Source organism: Ruditapes philippinarum, unplaced genomic scaffold (genome assembly GCF_026571515.1).
Source record: "Ruditapes philippinarum isolate M1 unplaced genomic scaffold, ASM2657151v2 ctg2413_1_1_1_1, whole genome shotgun sequence".
Taxonomy (NCBI): domain Eukaryota; kingdom Metazoa; phylum Mollusca; class Bivalvia; order Venerida; family Veneridae; genus Ruditapes; species Ruditapes philippinarum.
In genome coordinates, this window is record NW_026857187.1 from 182197 (window position 1) to 198616 (window position 16420).

A 16420-nucleotide genomic window follows, 5' to 3' on the forward strand; every position below is an offset into this window, starting at 1 on the left:
ATTGATATCATCTTTCGGCTTGATAATATCTATGAGTCTTGATATAACTTCATACATAAAAACCATCGATAAAAAGGTTTTTGAGGATTTTAATATTTCTCTGTTCTTTCAAAGTTTCTTTGAGATTGAAAAAAAAGTTAAACGAATATTGGATAGATGTAAAAGAATTGGTATAACAGGTGAAATATTAAAGAAAATAGTGGATCGGGTTACAAATATTATTTAACAAGGCAATTGATAAACCCGTCATATGCTCCTCGAAGCAGCAGCCAAAGGGACATGTGCAAGGCAAGTACATACAGGCAAAGTCATAAAGTGGGCACAGTTTATTTTACATAAAAATATCAATGAATGTTTACCGATTATATCATCTACCACTGCGTGCAGTTTAAACAAATTATGTCCAAGCGTTTTCAGGTAATGCTCCGGACAGACAAGATTTTTCTAAAACGGGAGATAACTAAAAACGCGGCAAAACAGAGTTATGGTTCTGAAGCAATGCCCTCCACCTTAACACCCTCTACCACTGTGTGCAGTTTATACAATTTATGTCAAAGGATGTTCAAGTTATATTCCGCACTATATTTTTCTAAAAGGGGAGATAATTCAAAAACGGGGCAAAAAAGAGATATGGTTCTTTGACTCGCACTCCGCCTCAATGCCTCCTCCAAAAACCTTTTAAAAGGGGCATTTTTTAAAAAATTTTTTCCAAGGGTTTTTCCCCAAAGTTGTCTTCGGACAAACAACACGGACAGAAACATATTGACAGAGAGACAGACGTGCGAGCTTAATTGGATGCCTTTTGTGGCAGTAAAAATTAAAAAGTTTGCTAGGAAAGGTCTTGATTTTCCTTTTTGGTTCCCAAATTTTGTTATTTCCTTTTCGTTGACCTAAAAGTTAAAAAAGTTCTAATCGCCATGATTTGATTTTTAAAAACCCCTTTGTTTTTCAGGGGGGCCACAAGCAAAATTTTTTCCCAAAGACATTTTTGCTCTTTGAAAAGGGGGGGTGTATCAATCGGGCACTTATCCTTTTTAAAACAAAAAATTGAGGGGCTCCTACTAAATTCCCAAATTTTTATTAAAGCTATATCCTTTTTTTGAAAACGTTTGGCATCAGTAGCAATAAAATCCTTTTTTTTTTTAAACTTTTTTTTGGCAAAGGTTTATTTTTCTCGGCTTTCCTTTCGGGTTGCATTTTTTTCTAATCCACCCTTTTAATTTTCCCTTACATTTGCTTTTGGGGACAGATGAAAAAAAAGTTCAGTGTTCCCATTAATACGACATATTTCATTAATTATAACTTTCGCCTGTATATCATGAGTACAGCGGTTCTTGATATAGGACTGTATTTGGTCAGTGAAAGGATACCTTTTACCAACGATTTTAGCTTAAGTATATACAAGAAGATAGCGTTTATCGCTAGACTGAACTGATTTACAAATGTATTGTATCAATTGAAAGCTTACAAAACCTTGTATACGATACATGTACATATAATTCGTTCAAAACCTTGTTAAAAGCTATATATTGGCATAGTTGCATTCACATTTGAAACCCCTCGTACATCAAATGGAAAAATAATATCGTATTGACATTGATTTTGCGGGAGTAGCAAGGAGTGGGTAAAAAATACTAAGCGAGGTCCTCATACGAGCTTGATAATGTCAAGTAAACTCTAGTTATTGACCTGAACAAAATTCGTCTTTTTTAGTAAAAGTGTCATTGAACACTACCCTACGTAGCGCTAAAGCAAACTAATGTTAGGTCGTAATATAAATTTGCTGTACACAAAGTTTGGTTGAAATATCTCATAATCGAACAGAAACAAATTTTCTATATTTAGTAAAATGACATTGACCTTGACCCCAGGGAGATCCTAAAGCAATCCCAGCCTTGGTCTCATGGTCTTATTGCAATAATTCATTCGAAAAATCAGTTATTGAACGGAAACCGATCTTCTGTTTAAAATAACATTGACATTGACTTGATCATAAGGAGGCTATAAAGCATTCCATAGCAAGGACTTCACATATGCTTTATAGGAAACAAATTTCAATGTAATATCTCATTCTAGTTATTAACCGGAAAAAATATTTCTCTATTTAGTAACTGTTAAAGCGAGCATATCCCTACAGAACCCAAAGCAATCCCAAGCGACGGCTTTGTTTGCAACTCATTGGAACATCTCATTCCTATATATAGTCTTTGACCGTCTATCGTTTTTCTATATCTATAAAGTTACTAAATCTTAACCCTAGTTGGCCCTAATGCAATTACAAGCGATATCTTACATACCATGTTTTATTTAGATAAACGAGTATCATCATTGGTTCTAGTTATTGACCGGAAACCATCTTGTTTGATGAACGTCCGTCTGCCCATCCGTGGTCGCGAGTCCACTTTAAAACAATCTCATTTCCAGGAGTTTTAATTTTGAAACATCTAGGTAAATATTTGCGATATGCAAACTGAAAATTATTCAACTTCTAATCCTGCTAAACCGAATATGAACAGTTTTTACCACAAGTATTAAGCCAAATCAGACTACACAACCATGCTGTCTGACAAGGCTCTGCATTGTTTTGTTTTCTTCCGTATAAAGAAAAACCAACACTGTGTTGGTCACATGGCCACAATCATGTTTTCCTGGTAGAGTAAAACCTCATTTGTCCGTCCTAGCATTATTTCAAACACAACAAGCATAATTATGATAAAGAACAACCAACGTCCGTACGCTAGCTGGATAGCTTCCTCATATCAATAAATTTACAGAAGTGTGGGTCAAATGGTTTGAAGCAAATGACCAGAACCACTCGTCGCAGGGGCCCCGACCAGGTTCTAGACTGTTGGTAACTTAACTAGTGAAACTTTTTACCTCTTAGATTATCTGTTCAATCGCAATCTTTGCAAATCTTTTACACAGCAGGCTAAATGTAAATTTTATTTGTTTGTTTGATATCGGCTCCTCATCAAAAGCCAGGTAAATTCAACTGAAATAAGAATACATTTGTGTAGATTAGAAAACTTAGGCGAGCTCGATGTACTTTTAACGTGAAATGGTATGAAATAATCGCTCATTTTTATTTCAAATGCAGTGACGAGTGCGTGTGACGTCACACGTACTGTGTTAAAGATTGAGACTAAAAAAAGGATTGGAGCACCACACTAAATACCGTATTCCGGTATACCGGGCAAGGCGCTTGAATAATAAAATGCTAAAATCTTGCCTTTTTTACCTAACGGAATGAACTTTAATAGGTCTAATTCATTTTTTCACACCGAATTAAGTACAATTATGAATGAAAAATGTAAAAATCGGCGTAAAAAACGATATTTGTCTATTTTGTGATCATGATTTCTGCAAGCGTCTAGAGGTTATGCTCCAACCCTGTATTGAGTTAAATCCCTGTGTTAAATATGGCTCCGCCCCTGTCGTTAAATGAATAACGAACGAGTTTTAGAAACGTTGATAAAACTTTGTTTGTTTATTTTATTTCACTCTATCATTTTTCAAGCGAAATAAAGATTATTAAAAGTGAAATAAATGTAAACTTAAAACTAGGGATGGCAACGAATACCAAAATCAATACTCGAGTACCCGCTCATTTTTCCGATCGAGTACTCGGTTACTCGGATGATTTCCAGTGATCTTCAAAGTTTAACACAATATCAACACCGTCTGCATGCTACATTCGTTTTCTATTTAAATTAATAGAATTCTGTAGATAGTAAATATGACTGCACGGGAGACAAATTAATTATAATTAAATCAACAACATAATATTTTACGTTTTGATTAATGCAATATCAAGTTTTAAACAAGTATAACAATTCATATATCTTTTTTCTTCTTGAAATAGTATAGACTGATCGGCGGGGCAACAAAAGTCTAACCGGGTCTACTCTAAATACTAGCTACCTTTATTCTTACATTCATGATAGCAATCGCCCTTTGTTGTTTTCAAAGCAGTTACTTCGGCTATACAATTAAAGGTAATTAAATATCATAAGAGGGCTGGATGATATAAGCGAGCAGGTGAGCGTGCCAAACTTTGATCGCCCTCGTTAAAGTTATGATATCATTTTCGCACCTCTGCAATGATGCTTTTGATTGCATTTAACGGGTATGTATGAAGATACATGCACATCTCCGAATTTTGAACCAATTGGATACACCAATCTTTCTAAATCGCAAAAAAATAGAAAAAATATATATATTTTCCGCAGTAATCGGATATCAGTTTTGTTAACCGATATTCGGACGTTCGATCGAGTACTCGGTTAACCGGTTACTCGTTGCCATCCCTACTTAAAACGTTTGCGACATTAAAATAGCGTACTTGATTTGATTGTTTTGCACTAGCTGTTTGGCGCTACATTGTGACGTCACGTGAACAATACTTTAAACGTCTGTACAGCGTTAACGACTGAATAAAAGATATTGGTGTTCGGACCATTTTCTTTCATTCTAGATAATTTCACAACAAAATTCGACAAAAAAATTGTTTTTATTTATCAGATTTTTCAAACAGAATGGCGCCTTCAATTTTCAATTTACATTTTCCGTTTTAAAACTGTCATTCGATATTTTATACACAGCTTCCGTTATTCTGGTTCCCTGTCCAATAATGGTTCCCATTGACGTGCGCGGGTGACCAGTTTACACATCCGTTTTCAGTCAGAATTCCTCAGTTTTTATCGTTATTTTTAAATTCGAAAAGTTGCGATGTGTCCAATTCGGTACTTCGGACGAAAGTTTTCAAAACCATCACTTAGCAGGTACTCGCGTTACCGTAAAGCTCGCTTTGCGAACAGGCCATTCGGGCCAGCTCGTCGAACTCGCTATTATGAACAAATTATTAAGACTAAAAGTTTCTGCACATTTAAACCTTTCTTTCTTTTGAGCTGAAATGGATTTATATTTCTTGTTAATTATTTAAACTGAGCGTTATTGTACAAAATATAAGAACTATCTATGTAGTAAATTCACAACTGAAACGGCACATTTAACCAGTAAAGGACTCATTATATTCATTTTTTGTTACGAAAACTATATAGCTTAAAATATAATCAAGGTTGTTTCCTTGCAGAAGCAAGTAGACGACGTGGATACATCCCTGGGAATTACGTAAGGCAAGATGAAGATATAAATACATGTGGTGACCTTACAAATGAATTGGAGAAGGTATTACTTCGTCGCCGTGCTGCGTTAGAGAAAAGTTCTTCAAATGAAAAAGTAAATATGTAACTTACAGGAAGTGATGTTTATATTTCATCAATATCATATCGATCCTAATTGTACATTATAGACTTAAGACATATTGTATTTCAAGAAACAAGACATATTTTATATTCAATAAACAAGACTTATTATATCACAGCAAAGCAAAATACATATTATGGTATTATTCAGATCACTTAATAACCATAAAACATAAAAAAGATACACAGATAGTTTAAAGTATGTTTTCCTGTTTTCACTAAAAAAATTAAAAGTGTAAACATTTAAACAACAATATACAATATTGTTTCTCCAATTCACATTTAAATATTCTTAAGTACAAGTGTTGAATGAATTCTGAATTACACTTGTTATCCGTAAGAAATTTCTCAATATATGTAATATATTCAGTTCCAGACCACATTAAATAACAGATGAAGCTCTAAACATGATAGTTGATAAGATGCTAGTTATAGAATGAAAGTATATATCTTTATTATTTTGTTATGTTCAATATTCACAAGGGCTTCCAAAATGACTGCCACTATAATAAAAACCAGTAAAATCAATAAATGATTACAAGCAATGCAAAGAATATTAACACAAGTGACTAAAACTAACATATAGGGATATCCATTAATACATTACTGATGATGTCAAATGTATTCCATTCTTTGTCATAAAAAGGTGTTTTATTTTAGCTTGACAATTGCACACGATCATGACATTTCTACATTTCTTGCAACACACACTGGATGTAAAAGCATGCACACAGGTGCGCTCCTGCCCGGACACTCACATTTATCTCACACTTACTAACGACCTCAATAACTACTCATTACGTAGGTTTGTTTTCTTTTAAGTATCACATCGCAGCATCTGCGATGCCGTGGCATATAGCGATTCACATGTGTGTATGTTTGTGTGTGTGTGCGTGTGTGTATGTGTGTGTGTGTGCGTGTGTGTGTGTGTGTTATAGTGAACTTAAACATCTTTGTGAAAAACAACAAGCCCAATTTCAACCAAAATTGGCCGTGCAGAAATCGTGTTGCCATGGCAACCAAAAGAAATTATAAGAATAAATTTAAAAATGTTCTTGTAAAGACGCACAAGGCCTAGAGCATCGAAATTTTGCATAAAGCTTTGTCTGGTAGACCTCTACCAAGGTTATTCAAATTATAGCCTGGGGTCAAAATTGGCCTCGCCACGCGGTGTAATTGATTTTCACTATGTACATATAGTAAAAAGTCTCCTTGTGTGAGCTTTGATTTTGGTATCATCGATAGGTCCTCTACAAAAATTGTTTAATTTTCGCCTCAAGTGTCAAAATTAGCCCCGCCCGAGGGATTTATAGGTTTTCCTTATATGCATATAGTAAAAAGTTCTTCTCTGAATTGACAAAGGCTAGAGTTGAGATATTTTGCATCAAACATTGTATAGTGGTCTTCTACCTAGACTGTTCAAATTATAGCCCTGGAGTCAGAATTGGCCCGCCCAGGGGGTCATTGATTTTCACTATATACATATAAAAAAACTTTAAAAATCTTCTGGTATGAAGGTTCTATGCTTAGGACTTTGATAGTTGGTATATAATATTATTTTAAGGTCGTCCATCAAAGTTGTACAAATTTTGCCCCTGATGTCAAAATTGGTCCTACCTCTGGGGTTCATAGGATTCCCTAACATGTGTATAGTAAAAACTTGAAAAAGCTTCTCTGATTTGACAAAGGCTAGAGATTAGATATTTTGCATGCAACATTGCATAGGGGACCTCTTACGAGATTGTTTAAATCACAGCCCTGGGGTCAAAATTTGCCCCGTCCCGGGGGTCTTTGATTTTTAATATGTACAAACATGTATTGTAAAAACAGAACTAAAACAAATGTTTTCTGAATAGAAGAAAGCTTGAGCTTAGATATTTGACATGAAACATTGTCTGGTGGGCCTGTTTTAAGATTGTTTGAATTTTAACCTTGGGTCTAAGAATTGCCCTTACCAAGTGGACTTTGACCTTCTTTCTTATCCTTTGATGTTAAGCCATTTAATATGGACAATGCGCACAGTTTGAGATGTAAAATTGAATTTAATATTAGTGATCTAGACTTTGACATGTGACCTACTTTTTGTCTTTTGATGTACAGCCATATATTTTGGACCATGTGTCCAATTTTAAATGTCAAATTGAACTTTGATATCAGCTGAGTCCCAGATTTTGAAAATGTGACTTAGTTTCTTGTCCTTTGGTGTACAGTCATTAAATTAAGGCCATGTGAAATATGACCTTGACCACCAAATCCACTAGGCTCAACTGCATTATGGCAAAGTTAAATTGTATAGAAACACTTCCTTCACTTCTATTTAGTGCTGTATTATATAATCAGTGGTATAGCATTTTTCACAAATGCAATCTTGTTAACATAACTTCTAATAAAATTTGGATATACATTTTTTTATCCCGGCAAGGAAAGGAAACAAATGATAACGAAGTTATTGTTCATTTCTTTGACTTAAAATGGAATGTAACTCTTTGAAAACTACGAAGATGATTATCGAGCTCAGCAGCATCTTTCAGTAGCGTAACGGTCATGTAATTAATAATATGACTTACTTCCATGTAAGTGTCCTGTTGACCGGGTATTGCATTTATATATTAATCAGAAGAGTTAGAAGGACATTTTTTTTCAATGCATTTTAAAAAAAGGACGATCAATTTATACATCATGTATTTTTGACATACCTTCTTGACATCGAAATAACCCTTTTGATTCAGTAGTATAAAATTGCATCACTGTTACATCAAAATTATGTTCAAATCATTTCAATTTTAACTTTGTAGGTACATCGTCGGGGCATTGTGCAGACACATATTCAAGGTAAAGTTTTCAATTAATTTGATGTTTTAATTCACAAGCACTTTTTTCTAAAACATTTAAAAAAAAACAGAAACAAAAAAAAAACATTAAATATGAAGAACATGTATTCATATAATTTATAAGAGACAACAATAACACTAAGGCAATATCAAGTAAATTGATTAAAGTAAAAATAGATAACCTTTTTTGAATTAACAATAATGTATTAAGGGGCATCCGTGGCCGAGTGTTCAGGCTGATGACTTCAAACTACTTGTCCTATCCGCTGTGGTTTCGAATTACGAAAGGGACTTTGGTTTCTTTCATCTGAGGTAGCTATCTAGCTTGCTCTGGGAACGTCGGTTGTTCTACTCAAATTCCCGTTCGTGTCCGAAATTATGCACGGAAGGGCACCTAAGGTCTTTCCCCCCCATTTTAAGGGTTTTAAAACGCCAAAAACTTAAAACTGTGTCGGGGGAGACGTTTTAACCCCAAGTCTAAAAAATTTACAAAGTTTTTAAACATTATTTTTTTTTATAAACAAAAATATGCAACCGAAAATTGTACAAAACCCCTTGTACATTAAAAAATCTGAAAAATTTAAAACTTAAAAAACTATAATACCAGGGAAAAATTTTAAAAATTACAAAATAAAACCTACAAAGCCCCGGCAAAAAAAACCGACATTAAATTTTTAATTTCACACCGAAAAATTATAAAATTTCACTGTCATCCACTCCCAAAATTAAATTTTCTCAAAATTTAAAAAATTGAACAAAAATACGGTTAAAAAAAATTTTTTTACAGGGTTTCCGGCGTTTTTGATAAAAAGGAAAGGTGCCCCCAATTAAAAATAAAAAGGGGCGGCAAAAAAAGAACCTTCCTTTTTTTCTTCACTGGGCAAATGATTCAAGTTAACAAAAATAATCTTTTTTCCCCCAAAAATCTCTTACCTGTTCTTGGGAAAAAAATTTTCGGGAAAACCCCCTAAAAATCGGGCCCTTTGAAACATTAAATCTTTTCGAAATTATCCAAAAAGCGGGGAAAATCATTAAAACCCTTTAACTCTTAAAATTGTTTGGGGGGGTTGGACACTCAAATTCCTTTCCCGTTATTTGTTAAAAAATATGTTTCCAAAAATAACCGCCCGGGGCAAATGTAATAAAACCATTTAATAATTCCCAAAGGGTCAATTTTGTTTTTATTTTTGGGTCTTTTCCAAAACTAAAACTACTGTATATCTTTTTTTGTTTTCCTGTATAAAGTTTATTTTTGGGTTCTCGGGGAAGGCGCCTTTTTAGGAATGAGAAAGGGGGGACAGCAACTTCTCCAAACCCTTTTTCGGGCTAAAAAAAGCCGAAAAATTCCGTTTTAAAAAGAAAGGGGCTTGATTCCCTGCGGTCTGGAGACCGCAGGGTATTGGTACGCGTTTAACTTTTGAGGCATGGAGGAAGCACGTGACCTGTTTTCGGTACATGGAGGAGCATGTGATCTGTAAACCGTACATGATTGGTTAACTTGACCTTTACGGAAACCTGGATAAATACCGTTTGTCGTACGTTACGGATAATCCTCTAGGGAATAAGACACCTAATTAAGAACAAAAAACAATTACGTGATATTTTTAATTTTCTATAATATGTTACCGTTTAGGTGAAAAAAACTTGAATGATGTGTTTGAAAATTATCAATGTTTCTTTAATATGTATCTCAAAATGTTACAAACAATAAATTGTTTATACATTGAAAATCTACAAAATTAAATATTCGTAGTGGCATCTGCCATAATAAATAGAGATATTTTCTGCGAAACTTGTGTGTTTACTTTATTTTTTTTTGCTCGAATTATTCATAAAATGGTAGGCCTATTTAATTATTTTCTTAAAAACGAAATAGTTCTTTTATGTTCGACCTTCTCCGGTCATCAACGGTCACCAGTTTCCAAAGACCTTCTTCTATTTTTATCGATTACTGTCAACTATATTCCTGGTTATCCTCCCCCCCATTGAAAATAGTTAAATGAAAATATATTTATATCATTAAAAAACGTTCCCCGCAGGAAACCATTTTTACTTGTTATAATTTAAAAATGAAATGTCGCGATATATACAATGAATAGCGAACTGGAGAATTTCGCAATGCAAACATTTTCAAATGAAATAACCTTTTCCGTCGATAAATCGCGCTCTTCGGGGTATTTTTTATTTTATCATTTTGTAGTACACAGTGGGTTATTATGGTACATGTATCCCTAAGCTGAATAGAATGATGAGTTTTCCGAAAAAATCTATTTATAGAGGGATGTATTCCTATCAGGTAATTCCCCGGTCTCTCCTGGTCTATTTTTGACCGGAATTTACTAGTGACCGGCGAGTACCACACGTTTTATGTCGGTCTCTCCCGGTTTTGGAAGTAGATGTTTGATATCGTCACAGAACAGAACAAATATTTACAGTTATATAAGTTTTTTTCAAAAATGAATGTTGTCACTTAGTTTGGTTTACAATAATTAATAAACACAGATCAACTCTCAAATTTATTGATTATTATTATGCATAAACATACAATTCGAAAAAAAAAACAATAACATGTTTTATTTTATCTATATTGAGATACAAATGTACAATAATTGGAAAGAAAAAGGTACATTGTATATGGATTTTTAAAATCAAAACAATTTTATTATATTCGTGTTATTAAAGATTGCAAAGAATTTTATTTTAACCATATGAATCTTATCTGACTTTTTCCAGTTAAGAATATAAAAACAAATTATAATATTTTTACTTTAATTTATGGAAACTTTTCGTCTTGATAATAGCGGTCAAATATGACAATTGAATTCTTAAAATAGTAGTAAACGTAAAAACTCAGTATTAAAATAGCACAATAAAACACAAAAAGAAAAGAAAACAATATTCATAAAATCTGTATTTTTTTTTATTAAAATAGATATTACAATTATTTGTATAATAAACAATTATGCTCAACATGATCAACATGGATCAACATGGTAATGTAAACCAGTGTCATATTGTTAGTAAATACCTTTAGAGGGGTCTTCGCTAATAGCGATAACATAATAAGGGACAATTACACAAGTGTGGGTTTGATCATGCATTACACATATGGATTATAAATGATTGTATACATGTATATATCGGTTGCTAAAAATCATTTATGTTCATTTTTTATGATAGCCACACTTTATCCTTGCATATCGTGGCTATTTCCTTAACAAAGACACTAAAAAAAGAATTAAAAAAAAATGTTGACTCGACTGGGATTTGAACTCCAGACCTCTCACACATTAAACGAGCGCGTTACCCCTGCACCACGGAGAAGTTATAAAAACAGAGGCCCGAATAAATCAAATCTTCCAAAAATTTTGGGAATTTTTTATTTCATTTTTTGAAATAGGGTTTAATTTTTGGAAGGATTTTTTCAGGGTAAACCTTTTTTTAAAATTTTAAAAAATCAATTTTTTGCCAAAAAAAAGTTTTTGCCCAAACAGGATTTCCCAAAAAAATTTTAGAAACTATATTTTTCCAACTAAACCCGTCCCGGATTAATTTGTTTTTAGTATTTGGTAAACGACACGTAAATAGCATTTTTTTGAAATTAAAATTTTAAATTCCCTCGCGTAATTTTTTGAGTTTTGATTTATTAACAAATTTTATAAGCCCAAAAGCCCAAATTTAAAAAAATTTGGGTTGGTTGTAATTTGGGTTGGGCACTTGTAAAAAAATTGGGTTCCCTTTTTTTTTAAATTGCGGGGTGCGTTTTTATGGAGAAATCCTTAAAATTAACCTTAAAACCTAGGACTTAATTTACCCCCTTTAGGAAAAAAAAGATTTGCACTTAAAACCGTTCAAAATAAATGTCCACTTTTGTCTTAAAAATTAAAAACTTTTTGACCAATTTTCCCCTCCGGGAAAAAAGTTTTCAAAATTTCAATGGGATGCGATAATCCCGGATTGGAATTTTTTATGGAATTTTTAAAAAATATTTAAGTTTTAAAAAATAAGTAAATTTTCCCTTTATCCTGTTTGAGTTAAAATTTTTAACCATTTTTTAAAAAAAACGATTTAAAAAAAACCCTTTTTTTTTAATTTCATAGTTTTAAAAAAAGGACGAAAACAGCGCCAAAATAATTAAATTTTTATTTATTTGAGCGTCTTTTTTTGCACGCATATTTGGGGTACATTTGGGGAAATAAAGTAAACAAATCTTTTAAAAAAACTGTTTTTCAGCGTTAAAGGGCTGAATTTAAAAAAAAACTTGGAAAAATTCGGATTTATTTTCTTAGTTAGACCATTATCTATCATTCTAGATAGCTTTTTCAAAAACAAAATTCAACAAAGAATTTTTTGATTTGAGTGGTTTAACTTAGAAACAATCTTAAGATACCTTTAAAACCACTCCTAGACTTAGGACTGTTTTTGGTCATAAATTTAGGACTCCTAAGTTAGGACCTTTTTTAAGACTTTCTTTGAAACGCAAAATTGTCACTATTTTTGACTTAAGACAAACTTAAGACTTAGGACTCTCCATGAAACGCAGCCCTGGTTTTTAAGCAGTTTTGAGTGAGAACTACTTTGCGTCGTTAGGACTGTTAGGAAATTTTGTGTTAGACCGTGGATGTTAGCTATGTATTTACTGATCTTGCGATCACAAAATACAAAAACGATATTACACTAGTGTAATTATAACACTTTGACCCGGACGTAAATTTAGCTATTATAAAACATGCGTTAAAGAGCGCTAATTTAGCTGACACTAGGGCCGTCATTCGAAAATTATCATTTTAACATTTAAAAATAAATATTCTATTTCGTGTTAGATTCAATACAAATTTATTTAAACTGTTGAATCAAAACAATTTATGCTCGCCAGAGGGGCCGCATCATAATTTTATTCAACTCGTTCAATAAATGTAGTATTAAACTACACTTATGCAATATCCTCTATATAAATATTATAATTGATTCTTTTAATAGTTAAGACTTTCTTTACTGCGACCAGTATATAAAAGGTCTAGCGTACTATATCCTCTTATAGCTCTTGTTAATTTGATGTTGTTCTCTATATTAAGAATTCATGGATCCAGATGCTGAAGATGAACAAGTTGATACGAAGATGCCTTACAATGCCCATTATAGCAGAAGTTTCAAATTTCTATATACAACATGCAAGCAGCAATGACATATATAATTGTTCTCAAGAAATATGACTCATTTTTTACTGAAATTGGATCTCCTTTAATCCTTTTTTACATGATAAATACGATAAGGTAACTTTAAGATTTGGAATTGGTAAAAACGATGGTGATGATATGGCTTTTATTATTCGTCTCTAAGTAAACATTCTTTGAAATGTTTTGATTTTGTTTTATCAAAAGTTATTATCATCTTTGTTTACTTTCGAACTTCATCGAAGTCGATAAAAAATAAATTGGTACCTGGTTAGAATGGAAGCTAATGACTATTAACATTAATCTTTAACAACATATTTTAAAGCTGATGCACCTCCGATTGCGAGAAAACCCTCGCCAGGAACCATACGGCGACGAAGGAACACGTGGCACCAAAGTAGTGATACGGTAACTACGGTTATTACGTATGCTATTTTTCATATAAGTCTAATATCAACATATTTTGCATGTTTCATCCTTTCGGATTTGTGGTCGGCGAGGAAAAGAAACGATGATAACGGAACATATATTTTTTTAATTCCGGCTTTTTCGCCTATGTACTTTAATTGCCTTGGATATGTGATTTTTCAAGGAGTTAATGTTCATACCTTTCACTTCATACATGTTATATAATTCTTTGACAACAAGTAAGTTGATGATCAAGCTCATCGGAATCTTTTACTAGCTGGTGGTAATTTCTTTATTTTGACTTACAAAAGTGTCTAGTTTCAAGTTGATACCCAACCATAGCTTCATTGAATAAGTACGACCAATTTTACATGTCATTTACTTTTGACATCACTATCATCTTTTTAATCCATTAGTATAATTTCAATATTTGCACTTGTATTATTCGTAAAATAGTCATATTGCCATCGATTTTCATTTAAATTGCATCTCCATTATATCAAATTTAAAGTGTTTCCAAATCACTTCAATTTCAATTTTGTAGGTACAGCCTTGGGACATTGAGCAAACACAAAAAACAGGTAAAGTTTCAATTGATGTGATGTTTAAATTCACAAGCATTTTTTCTAAAACATTTTAAAAGAAAATATTAAATATGCAGTATTTATTAAATTGGTGATAGACAACCGATGTTAATTTGGCTATTTCAAGTAAATTGATTTGAATTAGAACTCTACAAGTTTTTGAATTAACGATGGTAAACGGTAAAGGTCGTTGACTTTAATCTATTTACCTTTCACTGCTGTGGTTTCGAATCCCAGAAGAGACTTTGGAGTCTTTTATGTTAGAAAGCTATCTAGCTATCTTGTGCAACGTCGAGGGGTTCTACATAAGCGCCAATTCATGCCTAAAATAATGAACGGAAGGGCACCTGAGGTCTTAACCCACAGTAAAGATGATGGAAAGTCACCATATGAACTATCCTGTGTCGGTGCGATGTAAACTCACAATGTAATAAAAATTATCCTTTTTATCAAACAGAAATATATGCCAAAAATTGTACAACAATTGTACAGTAAAAAAAGTTCTGAAAACCTTAGACTACCACTATACATGCCAGGGCACAAATATCAACACTACAAATAAGCGAACAAGAGCCAAGAGCAAAAGAAACCGACATTACTTCTAATTTCACTACTGAAGATTGATAATATTTCACTGTCATCACACTCCTCAATTTATTCTTCTCAAAATTCAAACCTGAACAATATACGTGTACATTCATATTGACTAAATAATACATTTGTTCTATAAGATATTTATCTTGATGGTAACAAGACCCTGTCCGTCTTGACAAAATGTCTGATTCTAGGATGATACCGATTTCAGAGGTTTATACATATATTGATACTATGTTGTGTTTAAACATTGACTTTGTTTAAATCCTTTTGTATTTATTTTTCAACCCTTTTATATAAGTCTGTGCAATTATAATTGTTTTGAAAAAAAAATGTTTTCTAAATTCGTAAATATTATTAAATATAAGATATTTAAACAACACATTATCTGAAATAGAACGTTTTGTTTTTGCTATTGAAATATATAAGTAATCGAATTTATTATCATTATTCTTACATAATATACTAATAAGAAATAAATTTAGCAAGTTCTGTAAGGGTACATTTAGATTTAAGTGCAATGTATGTATACATGATTTATGCGGTTAAAATGTCTAGGTTGACCTATGCCATAGATTCCATGTACAGTTGTACGCATCTGTGGTAATGATGTGTCAAAACGTGTAGTTACTGATAAACCATGGTAAGCACGTGCAGCACGACATCTGTCATGTATAAAATCAAGAAATAATACCCCCTTGTCAATCTTATACCATAACCAAATTACATTTGTATTTGGAAATGATTTAATGGTACGTGTTCCAGGAATGACATTACCTCAATGTCAAATGACTATTGGCATGCTCAATGTATGTATGCAAGGGAAGTTGAACGGCAATTTCACGTAGGGGAATCGACTATAAGTCGTCTAAAAACTAGATATCAGCTAACAGGTGATGTAAAAGACCACGAAAAACAACGTTGGCAAAATACCGTTTTATTATTGTGACGTCAGGGCGAAATCGATTTATGTTCCGTCGCAGGTTGGCTAATCATCTCAGAAATTCTACCGGGACGTGAATTTGTGACAGGACAGTGCGACAGTAGACTTCACGCTGCCAGACGTTGGCCTCAAGTGGGGATATCGTTAACACAAAATCATCGACAGGATCGCGTCGCTTGGGCTAAAATTCATGATTTACGTGTTGAAATGCAAATGGAGATGCATGCAATTGAGTTTTTGATAAATGTAGTCCAAACGTATCAAAATATTATATGCTAAACATTTTTCTTTCAATATTTCTTTCCCCTGGCTTGCGGTTTTGCGAACGGGCGGAGGACAATTTTGTCCCGGGCAAATCTCTGAAACACATTGAGGAATTTTAATGACATTTCGTGCTTATAAATCAGGTGTCTATGTCAAAGGTCATGGTCACACTTAGAAGTCATTAAAAAAGTGCTTGTTCGGAGCAAAACGTCGACATGCATAGACGGATCTCTATGACTTTGCACAAATGTTCACTCTTGTAAGGCGGAGTGTCGCGTGCAAAATTTATGACCAAGGTCATTGTCACACAAAAGGTCAAAGTTCAGAGGAAAATGTGTTTTCGGACCATTTAGCCTTC

At 33.0% G+C, this 16420-nt stretch overlaps 1 protein-coding gene across 1 annotated transcript in view; it reads left to right on the plus strand.

Moving 5' to 3' along the window:
- LOC132749034 (uncharacterized) overlaps positions 1–16420 on the plus strand; it is a 38833-nt gene that overhangs the window by 18460 nt on the left and 3953 nt on the right. Inside the window, exons 8-11 of the mRNA XM_060738708.1 lie at positions 5093–5238; positions 8060–8096; positions 13595–13677; positions 14222–14258. Coding sequence (XP_060594691.1) covers positions 5093–5238; positions 8060–8096; positions 13595–13677; positions 14222–14258 — 303 coding nt within the window. The remainder of the gene's footprint in view (positions 1–5092; positions 5239–8059; positions 8097–13594; positions 13678–14221; positions 14259–16420) is intronic.